The sequence below is a fragment of the Mixophyes fleayi genome, chromosome 6, assembly GCF_038048845.1.
Source record: "Mixophyes fleayi isolate aMixFle1 chromosome 6, aMixFle1.hap1, whole genome shotgun sequence".
Classification (NCBI taxonomy): Eukaryota; Metazoa; Chordata; class Amphibia; order Anura; family Limnodynastidae; genus Mixophyes; species Mixophyes fleayi.
In genome coordinates, this window is record NC_134407.1 from 157,890,651 (window position 1) to 157,906,221 (window position 15,571).

At 39.5% G+C, this 15,571-nt stretch overlaps 1 protein-coding gene across 1 annotated transcript in view; it reads left to right on the forward strand.

Annotated features, from left to right (window-relative positions):
- The window catches only part of CD79B (CD79b molecule), a 36,947-nt gene extending 25,165 nt beyond the window's left edge, over positions 1 to 11,782 (forward strand). Inside the window, exons 8-9 of the mRNA XM_075176883.1 lie at positions 1,144 to 1,185; positions 9,272 to 11,782. Of these exons, the coding sequence (XP_075032984.1) occupies positions 1,144 to 1,185; positions 9,272 to 9,370 (141 nt within the window). The 3' untranslated portion in view covers positions 9,371 to 11,782. The remainder of the gene's footprint in view (positions 1 to 1,143; positions 1,186 to 9,271) is intronic.
- The last annotated feature ends 3,789 nt before the right edge of the window (positions 11,783 to 15,571 follow it).

Sequence of the window (15,571 nt, forward strand, 5' to 3'; positions counted from 1 at the left end):
GTTGCATTCCATCTCCATGTGGCTTCAGTGGTTAGAATTTAAAGCAACAGAACACTCTAAAGGATATATGTCTGAAACAGGCATCAGACATTAAGTTTTTGATTCACTCTAACATCTGATGATGAATCCATTTGTATTCTCTGTAGCTTTTTGTAAGCCATACAACCTATAGCCCTTTATTTGATCTCCCGATGGTCCGCCCAAATCCCCCCTAACTCTCCCCATTAACGACACTTCCCCCTGTAGGTCTCACATTTGTATTATTAAGTTCAAATTTGACATTTTACATATTTTAATATTGTGAAAAATATTTGAAGGTTGTATTAGGTTGTTGATGTTTGTTATTTTGCTTCATCTTGTCAATAAAAATAGTTTAAATAATTTAAAAAAAATAGGTTTCTGGTAAAACCGAATCATTGACAAATGTGAGGAAACGTTCTAGTAATTGAAGTGCACACTGTGCCTAAAGGATCCCTTAGTGACTGTTAACAGTAACTGCACATAGCAACATTTTGAACAGCTCCAGAGGTTTCTAGGGCCCCTTCCCTCCCCTCCCCTCACTTACCTTAAGAACCCGCCCACCTGACCATCTCATCTTCCTCCACCACTGCAGTTCAATTCCTATTCAGAGATGGAGGGTTAATCCCTTGCAGTGTCAGTGGTCAAACAGCAGGTGGAAGCAGGGGCCAAAGTAGAATGGATTGCAGGTACATGGCGCCCTGACGGACCTCTCAGCTGCCGACCCTGTAGAAGCTGCTACCTCCCTGTATTTATATGTATGTATACAGGGAGAGAGAGTGTGAGAGTTTCAGTCTTGGTCATAGACTTACAAAATACATTTTAGTTAAAAATTAGCTATTTTTGTCTCTTTAATATGTAATTATTTCAAATGCATCCAACATCTACACTTCACTATGTCACTAGTTATTTATAAATTAATAGGTTGCTTTCCAATATTAGTTTGGTCCATAATATTGCTGCTCATGAATATTGGTTCATCCCACAATATGGTATTGTACAGATGTTGTTGTTGTAATATATTCCAGGAGTCAGACTTTTTTGCCACCTGTATTTAAGCCACATCATACTGTTTCCAGTTCAAACAAAAACAGTAGAAACTGCTTAATTTTATTCATATTTCAGAATAAGAAGCGCAGTTTGAAGATCGAGGACCATACCTATGAGGTGTGTATGTTTTCTAGATAACAAAGTAGGTGTATCATGACAAAGCAACAGACAAATTAAGTTTGTGTTTATAATAAAATCATTTGATAAGTTACATTATTAATTCTACACAGCATATTCTAAAAATTATCCTGCTGAAGTCTTCTGACTTCCCTGTCAGCTGCCGCGGGACTCCGCTTCCGGGTACTCGGGCGCATGCGCCCTGTTCTCAGTCCCGTTGCTAGGCAACGGGACGCCGCTTCTCCTACCAGTTCCGCCTCCTCCTCTCCGCCAATCACTACAGTCAGCCCTCTATTTAAACCTGTCTCTGGCGCCATTAGGGTGCCAGAGTAACAGGTTCACCACCAGTGTTCCTGGCTTCCTTATTCTCCATACTCCTGAGTATTCTGATTCCTGATTACCTGTTGTGACCCCGGCTTGGCGACCATTCTACTCTTCTGTGTGACCCATTCTGTACTGTGACTTCGGCTTGGCGACTATTCCTTTGAATTACCCTTTTGTACCTGATATTCCTGATTGCTGTGACCCAGAACTGTCTGACCCCTCTACGCTACACTGGTAACTGGCTAATAGGACCGCGACCTGCGTGCTCTCTGCTGCGAAGTCCAAACCTCCTTGCGGGGGTCCCTGGTGAACACCAGGGGTACGTTAGACTCCGCGCCTGTTTGACCAGTTGCACCAATACCGGTTAGTGTCTAATTATCTTCAGCCTTCATAGGCCTACAGCGTGACAAATCTCTGGCACTGATTTGGTACTTAGTTATGATAATATCCAATAGGAATCAATTGCAGCAATTCAAAAGAGGTAGTGTTAAGCCTCCACTATACAAAATAAACTAATACAGAAAAGCAGAATTACCCAGATGATACCCAAAAGTACATTTATTAAACAATATATAAGTAAATAATTATTCATAAACGCAAAGCAAAACTGTCCGCAAACTTTCATTTTTCAAAAGACACTGTATCTACTCTGAAGGCCACAAAGGCAATACATCTATAATTTATCATTCCGTCATTTCTTTTGAATCCCTGTAATTGGATTCCCATGAGGAAGCCTGGGAGAAAGACTTTAGGATCTCTTTGGACTACAAGGGATGGTCTTGATAAGGAAGAGAATTGCCAAAGCCACCATTAAAATGAGTATAAAAGAAAACTATTATAAAATATTTTCACACTGATACATGGTTCCCAAAAAGATTAAATTGTATATACTCCTTGGTACCCAACAGATTTTGGAGGGACTGTGGAGCAATTGGCACATACCTCCACATTTGGTGGGACTCCCCTATCATCCAACAGCTCTGGAATATTGCCATAGATGTAATCAAACAGTAACCGAAGTCTGTATAGCAATGAATCCTCTTATACATCTACTTACCCCCATGATAGCATTAAGTAAGCCTTCGGTACAATTGATACTGCATGTTAGTCATGCATCTAAATTGCTGATAGCAAGGGCATGGAAAAAAAAGTCCCGCCCCTGTCCTGAACGGTACTGTTGAATAGAATATGGCATATATCCTCTATGGAATACATTACTACTCTTCTCAACAACACCTTACCCAAATTCCATGCAACATGGGACCCCTGTTTCCAATTTCACAATTCCTGTCCCGGACCAGAAATTAACTGTGACATCTTTCTGCTTCATAGCCCTTTACCCTCCCTCCTGCCTACAACCCCCCCCCCCTCTTTACCTACAGTTTCATCCGCTACCTCCACTTTATAACAAAAATTCCTGCATCTTGAATGCCGATTTGCTTAATAACCCGTATGTTTTAGACGTGTATTTTTCTGTTCTTTTCTGTTGGATATACAATGTGATGTTTTTTTTTGTCTATTTGATCTTACAATGTTATGTTATATTTATACTGAAACTCTTGCTTTTGGGTCTCATGGTTTGTTATATATTTGATGCAGTCTGGTGCTTTCGCAAGCACCAGCGAGCTCAAGAAGTCACTGACAGCCAGACCATCTAGGTTCACAAACCTATGTTTATATTTTTTTATCATATTTAGAGAATCTTCCTCTTTCCTGAAGTACTCCTAAGGGCTTTGCAATATGGGGGAAAATTGCTCACCTTGGCCGATCGCAGATCAACTCCTCTAGGTCAAATGAACTGATTTTCATCGCAGCTCCACTAAGAAGCTGGTTGTGTTGCTCTACTAGAAGCTGGTTGTGTTTTTTTTATACTAAATCTCTGTGGAGTACTTCAGGAAAGAAAAAGTTACATCAAGATCTGGATGCCAAGGCCTGCTGGCACTTGGAGTTCTACAAGCACCAGCATGCCCAATCAGTCAATGCCTGCCAGACCTTGTAAGTCCACAATAGTATGTAATCCTTTTTTCTCCAAGATCTTAATTTTCATATTCACATACACCAAACCAAAAATATCAGCCGGTAACATTTACATACATAAAGGCAGCAATTGAACATAGGGTAATAGTCATGAACAAGACAACAAATAGTGCAATGTCATTATAGCACTCATGAGCTACCTAGCAGTGTATCCTGAGTGCCTGCCTGTACTTAATGTAAATATATGGTATAAGTACAAGGTAGGAAACGAATAGAGGGAAAAGGAAGGACAAAGTACAATGAGGCTGGTTCCAAAGCCCACAGTGGACCCAGGGCAGATGAGTGTGTTATGAGGTTTCCCCCAAACATCAACAGGTAAATGTAAGAGCAAATATGCAATGATGACCAAAGAGGTTTTGAAAGTCCTTTAGTGGGGGAGTTTTGAGAGGAAGAATTGTTGTGGTAGTACAATTGAATGAATGAAACAACAGCCAATTCTTCTGAATATGCGCAGTGTGGCAAAGCGTATTTTTACGCAACGACTTTAAAGCAGGCCTAAAGCATTTAGCACCCATATTTCAAAAACACTGAAATCTTCTCATTTTAGAACACTGCTGCTCTCTGTAGGTCTGTGTGTAAATACTAGATAATTTTGCAGTATACTAACAATCATCCACTGAACCTAAAATAGTAACATTGACACTATGTATGCACAATGCTGGAGAACTCTGTTGAGAACTACTGACATTCCAGATTAGTCTGTGGTCATGGAGGATGCAGTTTTTTCTATGTACATCAGACTTTCTGTTTGAAATGCTAGTCACCCATGCTGTAAAACAGCAGGCGATATTGGGCAATTGATAGGATCATTATTGTTCCTGGTGGTAAATACAGTTATTAACATGAATAGACACCAGTGTGATAAGTGACCCTTGATCTGAACGCCAGATCTCATCCAATCTGGCCACCTACACATGGAGTCAGTGGTTCTGTCATTCATTGTGGCCTGCTTAAAGCTATTGAAAATCACTGAAAAAGATTTCTCCCAGCCTAGCTGAGAACAGAAAGAAATACATTTTATTTAAATTTAATTAAATTGCAATGTTACATCTTAAGCTTCTCATACATGGGAAGATATTGGTTGGATAGATAAATCACATTGATCAACCTTTGCTTGGTGTTTGTGCTCATCATTTCTGATTAAAGCCAAATGATGCGCCCCTCACCCCCCTCCTCCTCGTCACTAGACATCACTGTGAGCTGGCAATTCACAATTTGGTCCTTTGGCAGAAGTTACTTTTTCATATTGAATCAATTTGTAATGATAACCTAAAGCATTCTACATACCTTGAGTGTAATGATGCTTTGATCCAGTACACCCCACCGTTTAAACCTGGTTCCAACAGTCACTAAGGTACTTAAGAAGCAACCACAATAATTATAAACGATATATACTTTCACAAGTCACCAATTCAAATCACTAATATTTAATGTGAAATGCATAAAAAAAAACAGTGCAATAAAACATAATAAGGCTAAAAAATCAATTTGTACACATATAAACCCTGTTCCGCAATAACCATACAATAATGATACTTATAAGAAATTTGGATCATATATAAATAAGTTAATTTGTAAAAAAAATGTATGAATATCAGCACAAAGATCAACCATCCAAATAAACATGATTGGTGTCTCTTGGTGGAAGTCAAACCTGATCTACTAGTGGATATCAGAAAAAATATAACTTTATAAAAGATTCAGTCTTTATTATCTGCATTTTGCTTTGTGGGCCCACAATTGTATATTATTTTGTACGGTGTCTCTTGGTGGAAGTCAAACCTGATCTACTAGTCTCTCCAGAGGGAGACCAAGGAACCCCCTGCCCTCTACTTCAATACCGCAGACACATGATAAAAGTAATGGCAATACTATATGGCGGGTTTTGAAAGCCACGCCGGCACATTTATTGTTTAGAGCAGACCTTCAAAACTGGGTTTTGTGTCAAGTTTAACTTTTATTACAAAATTAAACGCTATATTATGAATATCTATTCCTAAGAGTTACTCTAACCAGCAGACTAGCATAAAATAAGTTTCACCATAAACATGTCACAATTTAAACTTCAGTGCAGTATACTTATAATCTTTCTCTCCTCACTAAAAAGTATTTACCTTATATATTAGCTTAATACTTTGATTACAGCAGCATCAATACACAGGTTTTGGCTAATCTAAAACTTCTCCAATTTACATTTCAACATCAGATATATGCATAAACATTTCAACCTATGAACATTAGGATATGCAAAATTAAACAATGGAGGGCCCTCCACTTAATTATAAGTCCCACCAACTTCCTGTTAGTTCAGCTGTAAATCAAGTTTTAAAGTTCAGTTTGCGCAATATGACATCACTCAAACTAGCCGTTGTTTGCAGCGAAGTAATATCAGGATCTTTTGCAATACTCTCTTCGCTCAAGTCGGCAATATCTAGCCGCAATACTTTCATCTTAACTGTGGTTCATTATTTGCTTTGTCTGAGGTGCAATTTTCCTTACAAACTCTTTTTGGTTCTTTTCAATGCTATAATGCTATCAGCATGAAAAATCACTGACTGACAGTTGATACATCCCTTAGGTATGGCTCAGCACAGGTTCCAGATATAGGGTAAACTGGGTCCTTTTTATTTAACACAGTCTATTCCCCTAATTCTACCTATCCCTACTTCTAGCCCTCATCACAAAGTCCAGAAAAAGGGCTTACTCACTATCTTCGGCTCTCCCCACCTGTTCCCTCACTAACTGCTATGGTAATATATATATAAAACTCAGTTCCATGCAATAAATAGGAAATACAGATAACTTATCATTTCCAGGCTCTGTCACCAGCTTTAGGATGTTTTTCTCCTCAATAATATTCTGGTTCTGTTCTCCACAAGCAAACTGGATCCACAAAATTGCGTTAAACTGTCATTACTCACTCTCTGAACTTCAGCCATGCTGTCTTCCGTAGGGGATGTTGCTTCCTCCTCTGCCAAGCCTTGTAGCCAATTTTATGCCCCCCATGTCCTTCAGCTGGAGTCATTTAGCATCATTTATATTCCTGTCAACACTCTCTCTCACTGCCATAGCCCTGTCCTGGCTCTCTCCACTGTTATTTTTGCCCAGCCTACTGTCTTCTCTGGCAGATTTTTTTCTCCCCTCCCCAGTACTTACTTGGACTTGTTTTTTGTTTTTTTTCCTCCCTTCTTGAATCCACTGCAAATGCTCCAAGAACCAATAAGACCTCACGGATCAGCCTGCTGGCAACGCTCACCTGTCAGGCTGGCGGCTCTACTCTGGTCTGTAAGTAGTTTTGGATATACAGTGCATCCGGAAAGTATTCACAGCGTTACAGCTTTATTCCAAAATAGAATAAATTACTTTTTTCCCCTCAAAATTCTACACACAATACCCCATTATGACAACGTGAAAAAAGTTTTTTTGAGATTTTTGCAAATTTATTAAAAATAAAAAACTAAGAAACCACATGTACATAGGTATTCACAGCCTTTGCTCAATACTTTGTTGATGCACCTTTGGCAGCAATTACAGCCTCAAGTCTTTTGGAATATGATGCCACAAGCTTGGCACACCTATCTTTGGACAGTTTTGCCCATTCCTCTTTGCAGCACCTCTCAAGCTCCATCAGGTTGGATAGGAAGCGTCGGTGCACAGCCATTTTCAGATCTCTACAGAGATGTTCATTCGGATTCAAGTTTGGACTCTGGCTGGGCCACTCAAGGACATTCACAGAGTTGTCCTGAAACCACTCCTTTGATATCTTGGCTATGTGCTTAGGGTCGCTGTCCTGCTGAAAGATGAACCGTCGCCCCAGTCTGAGGTCAAGAGTGCTCTGGAGCATGTTTTCATTCAGGATGTCTCTGTACATTGCTGCATTCATCTTTCTCTCTTTCCTGACTAAGTCTCCCAGTTCCTGATGCTGAAAAACATCCCCACAGCATGATGCTGCCACCACCATGCTTCACTGTAGGGATAGTATTGACCTGGGGATGAGTGGTGCCTGGTTTCCTCCAAACATGACGCCTGGCATTCACACCAAAGACTTTAATCTTTGTCTCATCCAGAGGAATTTTTTTTCATGGTCTGAGTCCTTCAGGTGCATTTTGGCAGACTTCAGGCAGCCTGCCATGTGCTTTTTACTAAGGAGTGGCTTCAGTCTGGCTACTCTACCATACAGGCTTGATTGGTGGATTGCTGCAGAGATGGTTTTCCCTCTGGGAGGTTCTCCTCTCTCCACAGAGGAATGCTGTAGCTCTGACAGAGTGACCATCGGGTTCTTGGTCACCTCCCTGACTAGGGCCTTTCTTCCCAGATCGCTCAGTTTAGACGGCCGGCCAGCTCTAAGAAGAGTCCTGGTGTTTATGATCTTCTTTCATTTAGAAATGATGGAGGCCAGTGATCACTGGGACCTTCAAAGAAGCAGATATTTTTCTGTACCATTCCCTAGATTTGTGCCTCGAGACAATCCTGTCTCGGAGGTCTACAGACAATTCCTTTGACTTCATGCTTGGTTTGTGCTCCGACATGCACTGTCAAGTGTGGGACCTTATATAGACAGGTGTGTGCCTTTGCAAATCATGTCCAATCAGCTGAATTTACCACAGGTGGACTCCAATTAAGCTGTAGGAACATCTCAAGGATGATCACTGGAAGTAGGATGCACCTGAGCTCAATTTTGAGCTTCATGGCAAAGGCTGTGAATTATTATGTACATGTGATTTCTTAGTTTTTTATTTTTAATAAATTTGCAAAAATGTCAAAAAAACTTTTTTCACTTTATCATTATGGGGTATTGTGTGTAGAATTTTGAGGGGAAAAAAGAATTTATCCATTTTGGAATAAGGCTGTAACATAACAAAATGTGGAATAAGTGAAGCGCTGTGAATACTTTCCGGATGCACTGTATACAGAACTTTCTTATGTCCGATGGCGAGCACCAGCATCCGCCCCCAATTAGCTGCTTATAAGGTGAATGTCAGAAGCCCTTGCCATAACATATAGATATATATGTGGCATATAAATATCCTATTGTAGATAGTGAAAGCAACAAAAGAACCACTCAGCTATGGGACAGAGCAATGCAACTCACATGGAAATGGTTTCCAAAATATAGAAGAATCTGCTAGTAGTCCTCAGAAAATCATGATTTTTTCGGCTTTAATATGTTTTATTGTACTGTTTTTTTCATGCATTTAACATGAAATATTATAGCGATTTGAATTGGTGACTTGTGAGTGTATATATCATTTATAACTATTGTAGTTGCATCTCAAGTACTTTAAGGGTTTTTGAGAGCTGCAAGTATTTTTTTTTTCCTATGAATTGCAGAAGCTTTGCCTGGATATTTTATTTTGTTATGAATAATATTTGCTAATTGTTTGTGTGCCATTATCAAAGGTTTTTATTTTCTTTATGGTTCCAACAGTCCAGTGAATCTCTTATCTCTGTCACGAAGGCAGCCATGTTTCACATTTGGTAGTATTGTAAATACTACTCTGCAATTATTGCTTACCTATTTCATATGATTTTGAGAATTACAGCAGAGAGAGAACAGTGCTGGAATGCTGGAGCCTTCAAGGTGCATGATTGCACCACAGTTTAGTAGAACTGTATTTTAAGTAAAGTTTTATATTATTATAATTTAATATGTTTCTAATGAATGTATTACAGCACTTTTTTTGCAGATAATATATAACTTTGACATTTTCATTCTTTTAAACAGGGACTGGAGGCTTATCAGACAGCAACTTATGAGGATATTCAAAATGTTCGTGTTCTTTCAGCTAAAAGCATGGAGGCAGAGCACCCATGTGTTCAGTAGAATCTTCCGTCGCTGGATTTTCTTTACATATTTTTACCAAGTGGTGAAAGTACTCACCATAAAACCTGTATATACAGTGCCAGAATACACAGGCTAGAACGTAAAACCTGTCTGTGAATTTTATATTGCATGGTAATCTAACACTGGGATGAAGACAATAATAACATCCTGTAAAATATAATGGCTAATGTGATTTCTTTACATGTTATATTTCACTCTCTGGATATAAGGCAGTTCCTTCCATGAGGCGAGAACCTTGTCTCAGCAGAACTGTATGGGTGCCAGAGATGAGGTTCTCACCTTGCCTTCCAGCTACCAGGATGCTTGCACTACCCATTTGTCTGGCACCATGCTCCTGAATTACTGATTGTGGGAGTAAGAGCGGTGTATAAGGGGGCAGAGATAAATCTGTGGTTATGTATTTATATATACCGTTTAGACCAGAAAAAACACAGGGAGCAGTCAGATATTCCTTAGTGGTAAAGCTTACAATTAAAGTGAACCAGGAACTTTTACTAATAATGTTAACATAAAAGTTGATTGTTTTTAAAGTTCATTGTTGGGGGGATGTGGTGGATCATAGAGGGTGTAAGAATTAGTATAATTTATTTGCAATGTATAGGTCTCTACTTGCATATTTACATATTGCATTCCATGCCTGACTGTTGACATTTAAAATAAATAACAGGATTTTGCTCACTTTTCAGATAGATGGAACCTAATAATCCACATTACTGGGCACATAAATTAGAGTACATGTCCGATAACTGAGGTTTCACTCTATGTACAGAAACCATACGCTGTGCCTCCACAACCTTTCAGATACAATTATAACGTGTACCCATCATCTACGCACAGTGGAGGCAGAAATCATGTCGGCTAAATCAATATTCAATATATGATAATGTTAGTCTTGTGCCTTCTAGTGAATATATAGACCTACCTACATGAGCTGACAAGATGCCTGCCTCCACTGTGTGTAGAAAATGGGCACACTTTTACATAAAACACATACTTACTTATTATACAAGCAACATATAAATCATCAATAATACTTTGGGTAGATATAATTCTATAAAAGTTGGCAGCCAGGAAGGGGTTGTACCCATACAGATCTATAGAATAGACTTACAAGAGGAACAGTAGGAAAGTGGGACTGACTGGGGGTTTACTGCTTGAAGTCTAAATGCAATTGTGACTCTACAGTAATATATTGTCCAATTATTAACCACAAGCATAACTTGTATACCACACATATAGGGAGCTGCAGCCCTGTGTTCTTATCTTTACGAATACACTCATCATGTACAATAGGTGGGCATTATATATACTTTGATCATTGCCGTTATATATAGAAGTATATATCTGGAGAACCATACAGGTAGAGAAAAACAGTATTAGTTTATTATTAAGCCATTTAATGACCCATGCCATAGTGGGTGTTTATGGGTGGACATTACCTGTGTGCCATATTTTCTCATCTTTTCTAAACTACATTCATTTTATCGGATAAAAGGGACAAATTCACAAGAGTGGATAAAAAGGGTGTCATTAACTTAACTTTTATCCCGATATTTTATAAACATCAAAATAATGAGAGAACTGGGCATAACTCACATTAGTGTCAGATTTAAGTTTGTGAATACAGTACAAAATATAGGTCTTTACATTGATAACTTCATATACTTAATCTTTTACTTTAAATCTGGTGTTACCATCTCCAAACTCACAAATTTAGTCTGTAGTGTTTGTGATTTTGGATAGAATGCCATCATTTTAACTCAACTTATAAATACGCATTTAACACATATTATTGGCAAATTGTTCCAAAAGTGTGTATATCAGTTAATGTTATTGTTGTTACAGAGTTAAGCTTGACAAACCCACAGTTGATATTGGGCAGTTAGCTAGATATTGCAACGTGATCCCAGGATCATTCTCAAAGACGACGGTAAATTCAGTCAGAAGATGAACGCTATTGGCCTGTGTGTGTGTGGCCATCTTACAAACACATGGAACTGCAGTGAAGGCAGAGTGATCTAGGCACTCCACCTGAGAGACGGACATCACAAGATCATCAGCTTTTGCCACCTACATGTCAGGATAACTTGAACAATGATCCTGTCATGTGACTGAGGTGGAACATGTTCGGCCCATGTGTGAACTCCTTCAGCAATGTTAAAGTCTCACCACCTATGAATTAACTTTGTTAACTTACTGTAGCTGTCGATCATGCATCAGTAAACATGTCGTGTCATCTAGCGTCACATTATGGTAAAAGTTTACTATTGTTATCGCTATATCTTCAAAAGCTTTGTGCATTAAATAAGCTATTTTCTTGGAATACTGCTATATACTGTAATATATTTTACTCACAGCATCACATGCATATCAAAAAATAAAATATTTAAAACCATATATTGTGTTGTTGTGTAGTTATTTAAACTTAAAATTAAATTATTTGAATATATATATGATCGACAAAATAATTATTTTTTGGAAGCAGTTATAACAAAAGCAGGTTGAGAGGAACAAGATGCGCAATCTCAGTCACTAGGTGTAGATTAAATGGGGAATAGTTGAACTGCACAGAGTGCCATGATACATAATTGGGAACCAGTAGTCCGAGTTATTATTATTATTATTATTATTATTATTAATATTTATTTATAAGGCGCTACAAGGCATCCGCAGCGCCGTACAGAGACAAACAAAATCACAATACAATGGGAGACAGCACAGTACAGTAAACACAGCAACTCAGTACGCTCAATGCACAGCTAGAGAGGGCGGGGAAGGGGGAGGGAGGATCCGAAAATGACGGGGCCCAAGAAGGGGGGCGCGGAAGACAGGGAGACCCCCAGGGGGGAGGAGGGAGCGAAAGTGAATGTGGGGCGGAGGACCTTTGAGGAGGAGGGCTAAGTAGCTGGAGAGCAGAGTTAGAAGTGGTGGAAACAGGAGGAGAGATGGCCCTGCTCAGAGGAGCGTACAATCTAAGGGTTTAACTTTAGTACTTAGAGCTCCTAGTTCTAGAAATGGAGCCATTTTCATTCTTACCATAAACATTTGTTTTAAAGCAGCGTACTAGTGCAGCACATACAAAAGAATTTTTAAAACCGTATTATCAACATTTTATTCCCCTTTGAAAACCTGTTCTGTGACATGTAATTTGTAAGGCTAGGGGGTAAATTTAGCAAACTGTGGTTTTGAAAAATGAAGATGTTGCCTATAACAACCAATCAGATTCTAGCTGTCATTTTGTAGAATGTACTAAATAAATGATAACTAGAATCTGATTGAAAAAGTGGAGATGTTAGCTATAACAACCAAACTGCAGCTTGATAAATTAACCCCCAGGTATCCTACAGTTATGAAGTGTGCAACCATTGGGATGGTTGAATGTTCCCTGTAATGGGTTGGGTACGATTTAACTATTCTGACTATGCTGACATGGACAAGCCCTACAAAAAAAATCCGAAATGCTGCAAAACCGAATGGAAAAAAAAAGACTTACCTTCAAGACGACGTCAAGTGTTTAAGCACTTAACCTTAGGGGTCCCGACATTGCCGCTTTACATTTCTAGTGACAGATGTCGCAATGACGTCAACCTTTATTTAGTTATGGAGGAATGGTGTGGGGAGTTGAGGAAGTTGACAGATATAACAACTCCTCAACACCAAGGGGGACAAACATATAGGTTATTTGAAATTACCCAGTTCAACATCTTGGGTAAAGAAGGAGCTACAAGGTACTTGGGAGGGTGGGGGGTTGCAGTTGTTAAGAGTGATACCTGGGGTCCTAGACTTTGAGAAATGTAGCATCTGTATCATGCAGAAAGCTACTTATATATTCTATTGATGTTGTGTGCCAGATTCTATTAAGGACTGTGTTCCTGGAAAGTTGTGAAGCTTTCTTCCAATCACTAGTGATTTGGAGTTTAGCTGAATTGCAAATGTGACATATCTGTTTGACAGATGATTTATTACTGGATCTAGTAAAATGGCCAATGGGTAAGCAAATGTTGGTGATCTGAGTAATATGGTCTAGGACACCATCCCAAAAACGGGAGATAAGTGGGCATTCCCACCAAACGTGCATAAAGGATGCTTTGTGCCCAGTTATGCCAGCGAAGGTCAGATGTTTGAGGATAAATGGCCTGTAGTTTAGTGGGAACCATATACCACCTAGTGTATACTTTAAAGGTATTCTCACAAAGAGCTGTGTTGATGTAAGATTTTGCAACACGTTAGCGAATGACCGATGATCCTTCCCAGTAAAGTGTTAAGTCAAAGTGCTGCTGCAAAGAACATTAAAATACACCCTGAATATAAATTTGTATCACTAGCTTAAGGACGCGCCTACAGGAGATACCTTGATGTTGGCAGGTGAGCTTAATTCCAATATAGCTATATTGTGCACAAAATTCTCCTTTATGTATATGCTGACATAGTGATTTATATATTGTTTGTTTGTGAGCACCAGACAGCAACTTTCTTTTATTTGCACAAGAACATTAAAATGGTTCGGCAGTGCGGGGAGAAGGTGACAATATAGAGTGATACCATCAGGAGATACAGCCCCGGAGTCCAGGGGGTAAATGTATCAATCTGCGGGTTCTTCAACACCCGCGTGTTCAGCCTCTTCCGCGATTAAATTTCTAGCGGCGCTGCATTGTAAAGGGTTAACTTCCCTTTACAATGCAGCGCCGCTTGAAATTTAATCGCGGAAGAGGCTGAACACGCGGGTGTTGATGAACCCGCAGATTGATACATTTACCCCCCAGGTGTATAAATGCAGTGGCATTGAAATGGAGTTGGGAATCGGAGCTTAGAGTATTGTATCTGGTCCTGCATAAACTCTTCATTTGGATATAGTAAAAATGAAGTGTGTTAGACTCCTGGGAAGCCAGGGCAAAAATCAACCCATTTTTATACCAAAAAGCTGGCTTGCCAGGAGAGAATGTGGCACAATTAAGTAGCGTATTAATACTTTTCAAAAGTGGAACGCCAAGAACCTTGTTGTGCTTGGACTTTACTACGCAAGCTCTACTATTTCTGTCATTCCAAATAAACTTGCCACAAAGGATTGGAGTGAGTGAAGGTAGGAATCCAGGACTTTTAACAGCAAAGTCTGGAACGAATACAGTAGCCTGGGCAAAACATTCATTTTAAATGCATTAATACTCCTAAACCACAAGGTGTAAAGGGCACTCCAGTTGTTAAGGTCACATTTAATAAGCAATAAAAATGAGGGGTAGTTAGCCAGGAAAAGCTGGTCATAATCTTTAGTAAGTAGAAACATCCCAACACCGAATTGTTAGGGGGCACCACTGAAAAGCAAGGTTGAGTTACAATAATTTTTGGGCTTGTGGAGAGAGCGGGAGGGGAAGCGCTTCAGCTTTAGCATTGTTAACTATGTAACCTGAGAGTGTGCCATATTTCTCAAGGTCTACAAACAGAATAGGGAGGGAAATCTGAGGAAGGACAAAGTACATCGTCAGCAAAGAGTGATATTTTATAGTGACTGCCCTTAATCTGAATACTCTTTACTTCTGGTTTCAGACTAACCCTAGCTGCTAGTGGTTCAATACATAGCGCATAAATCAAGGGGGAATGGGGGCAGATTTTTTTACTCCCATTGGTTAACCAAACACGGAGGAAGTCAAGCCATTTGTTGCGACCGAACATGACAGGGGAGGCCTAAGGTGAGCTCAGAGGACAGAAACCTCCTGTGGAACAGAAGAGTACACCTCACTTAAGTGATCTCACTTAAAGGGTAAATTCACATTTGACTTAAAAATTTTAACTGTTTGCCCAACTAAAAAAATGGAGGCTTGTCACCTGTGGAGTCTGTCTGCCCAAGGGCAAGATTTATGTAAGAATGAAACTTGCACCAGAGACAAAACAGAATGAATGAGTTGAATCTTAGAGCTGTGGGTATGGACTACCTGACTGCTTCCTCCGTTGCCAACGCTCTGCCGGTCTCAGCGAGTCACCTTGGACCACCTCCGAGGGGTCCAAGGTGACTCCCTCTAGCCAAGCTTTTACCCTTCTGCTCCACAGGAGGTTTCTGTCCTCCCTGAGCTTGCCTTAAAGTATAAAGCTTGAATGGCACAAAGAAAGTTGCAGAAAAATTCAAAATTTTGAAGTGTCTGGAACATAAATGAGAAGTATAGTCTATTAAAGTCTTCTCTGTATCTA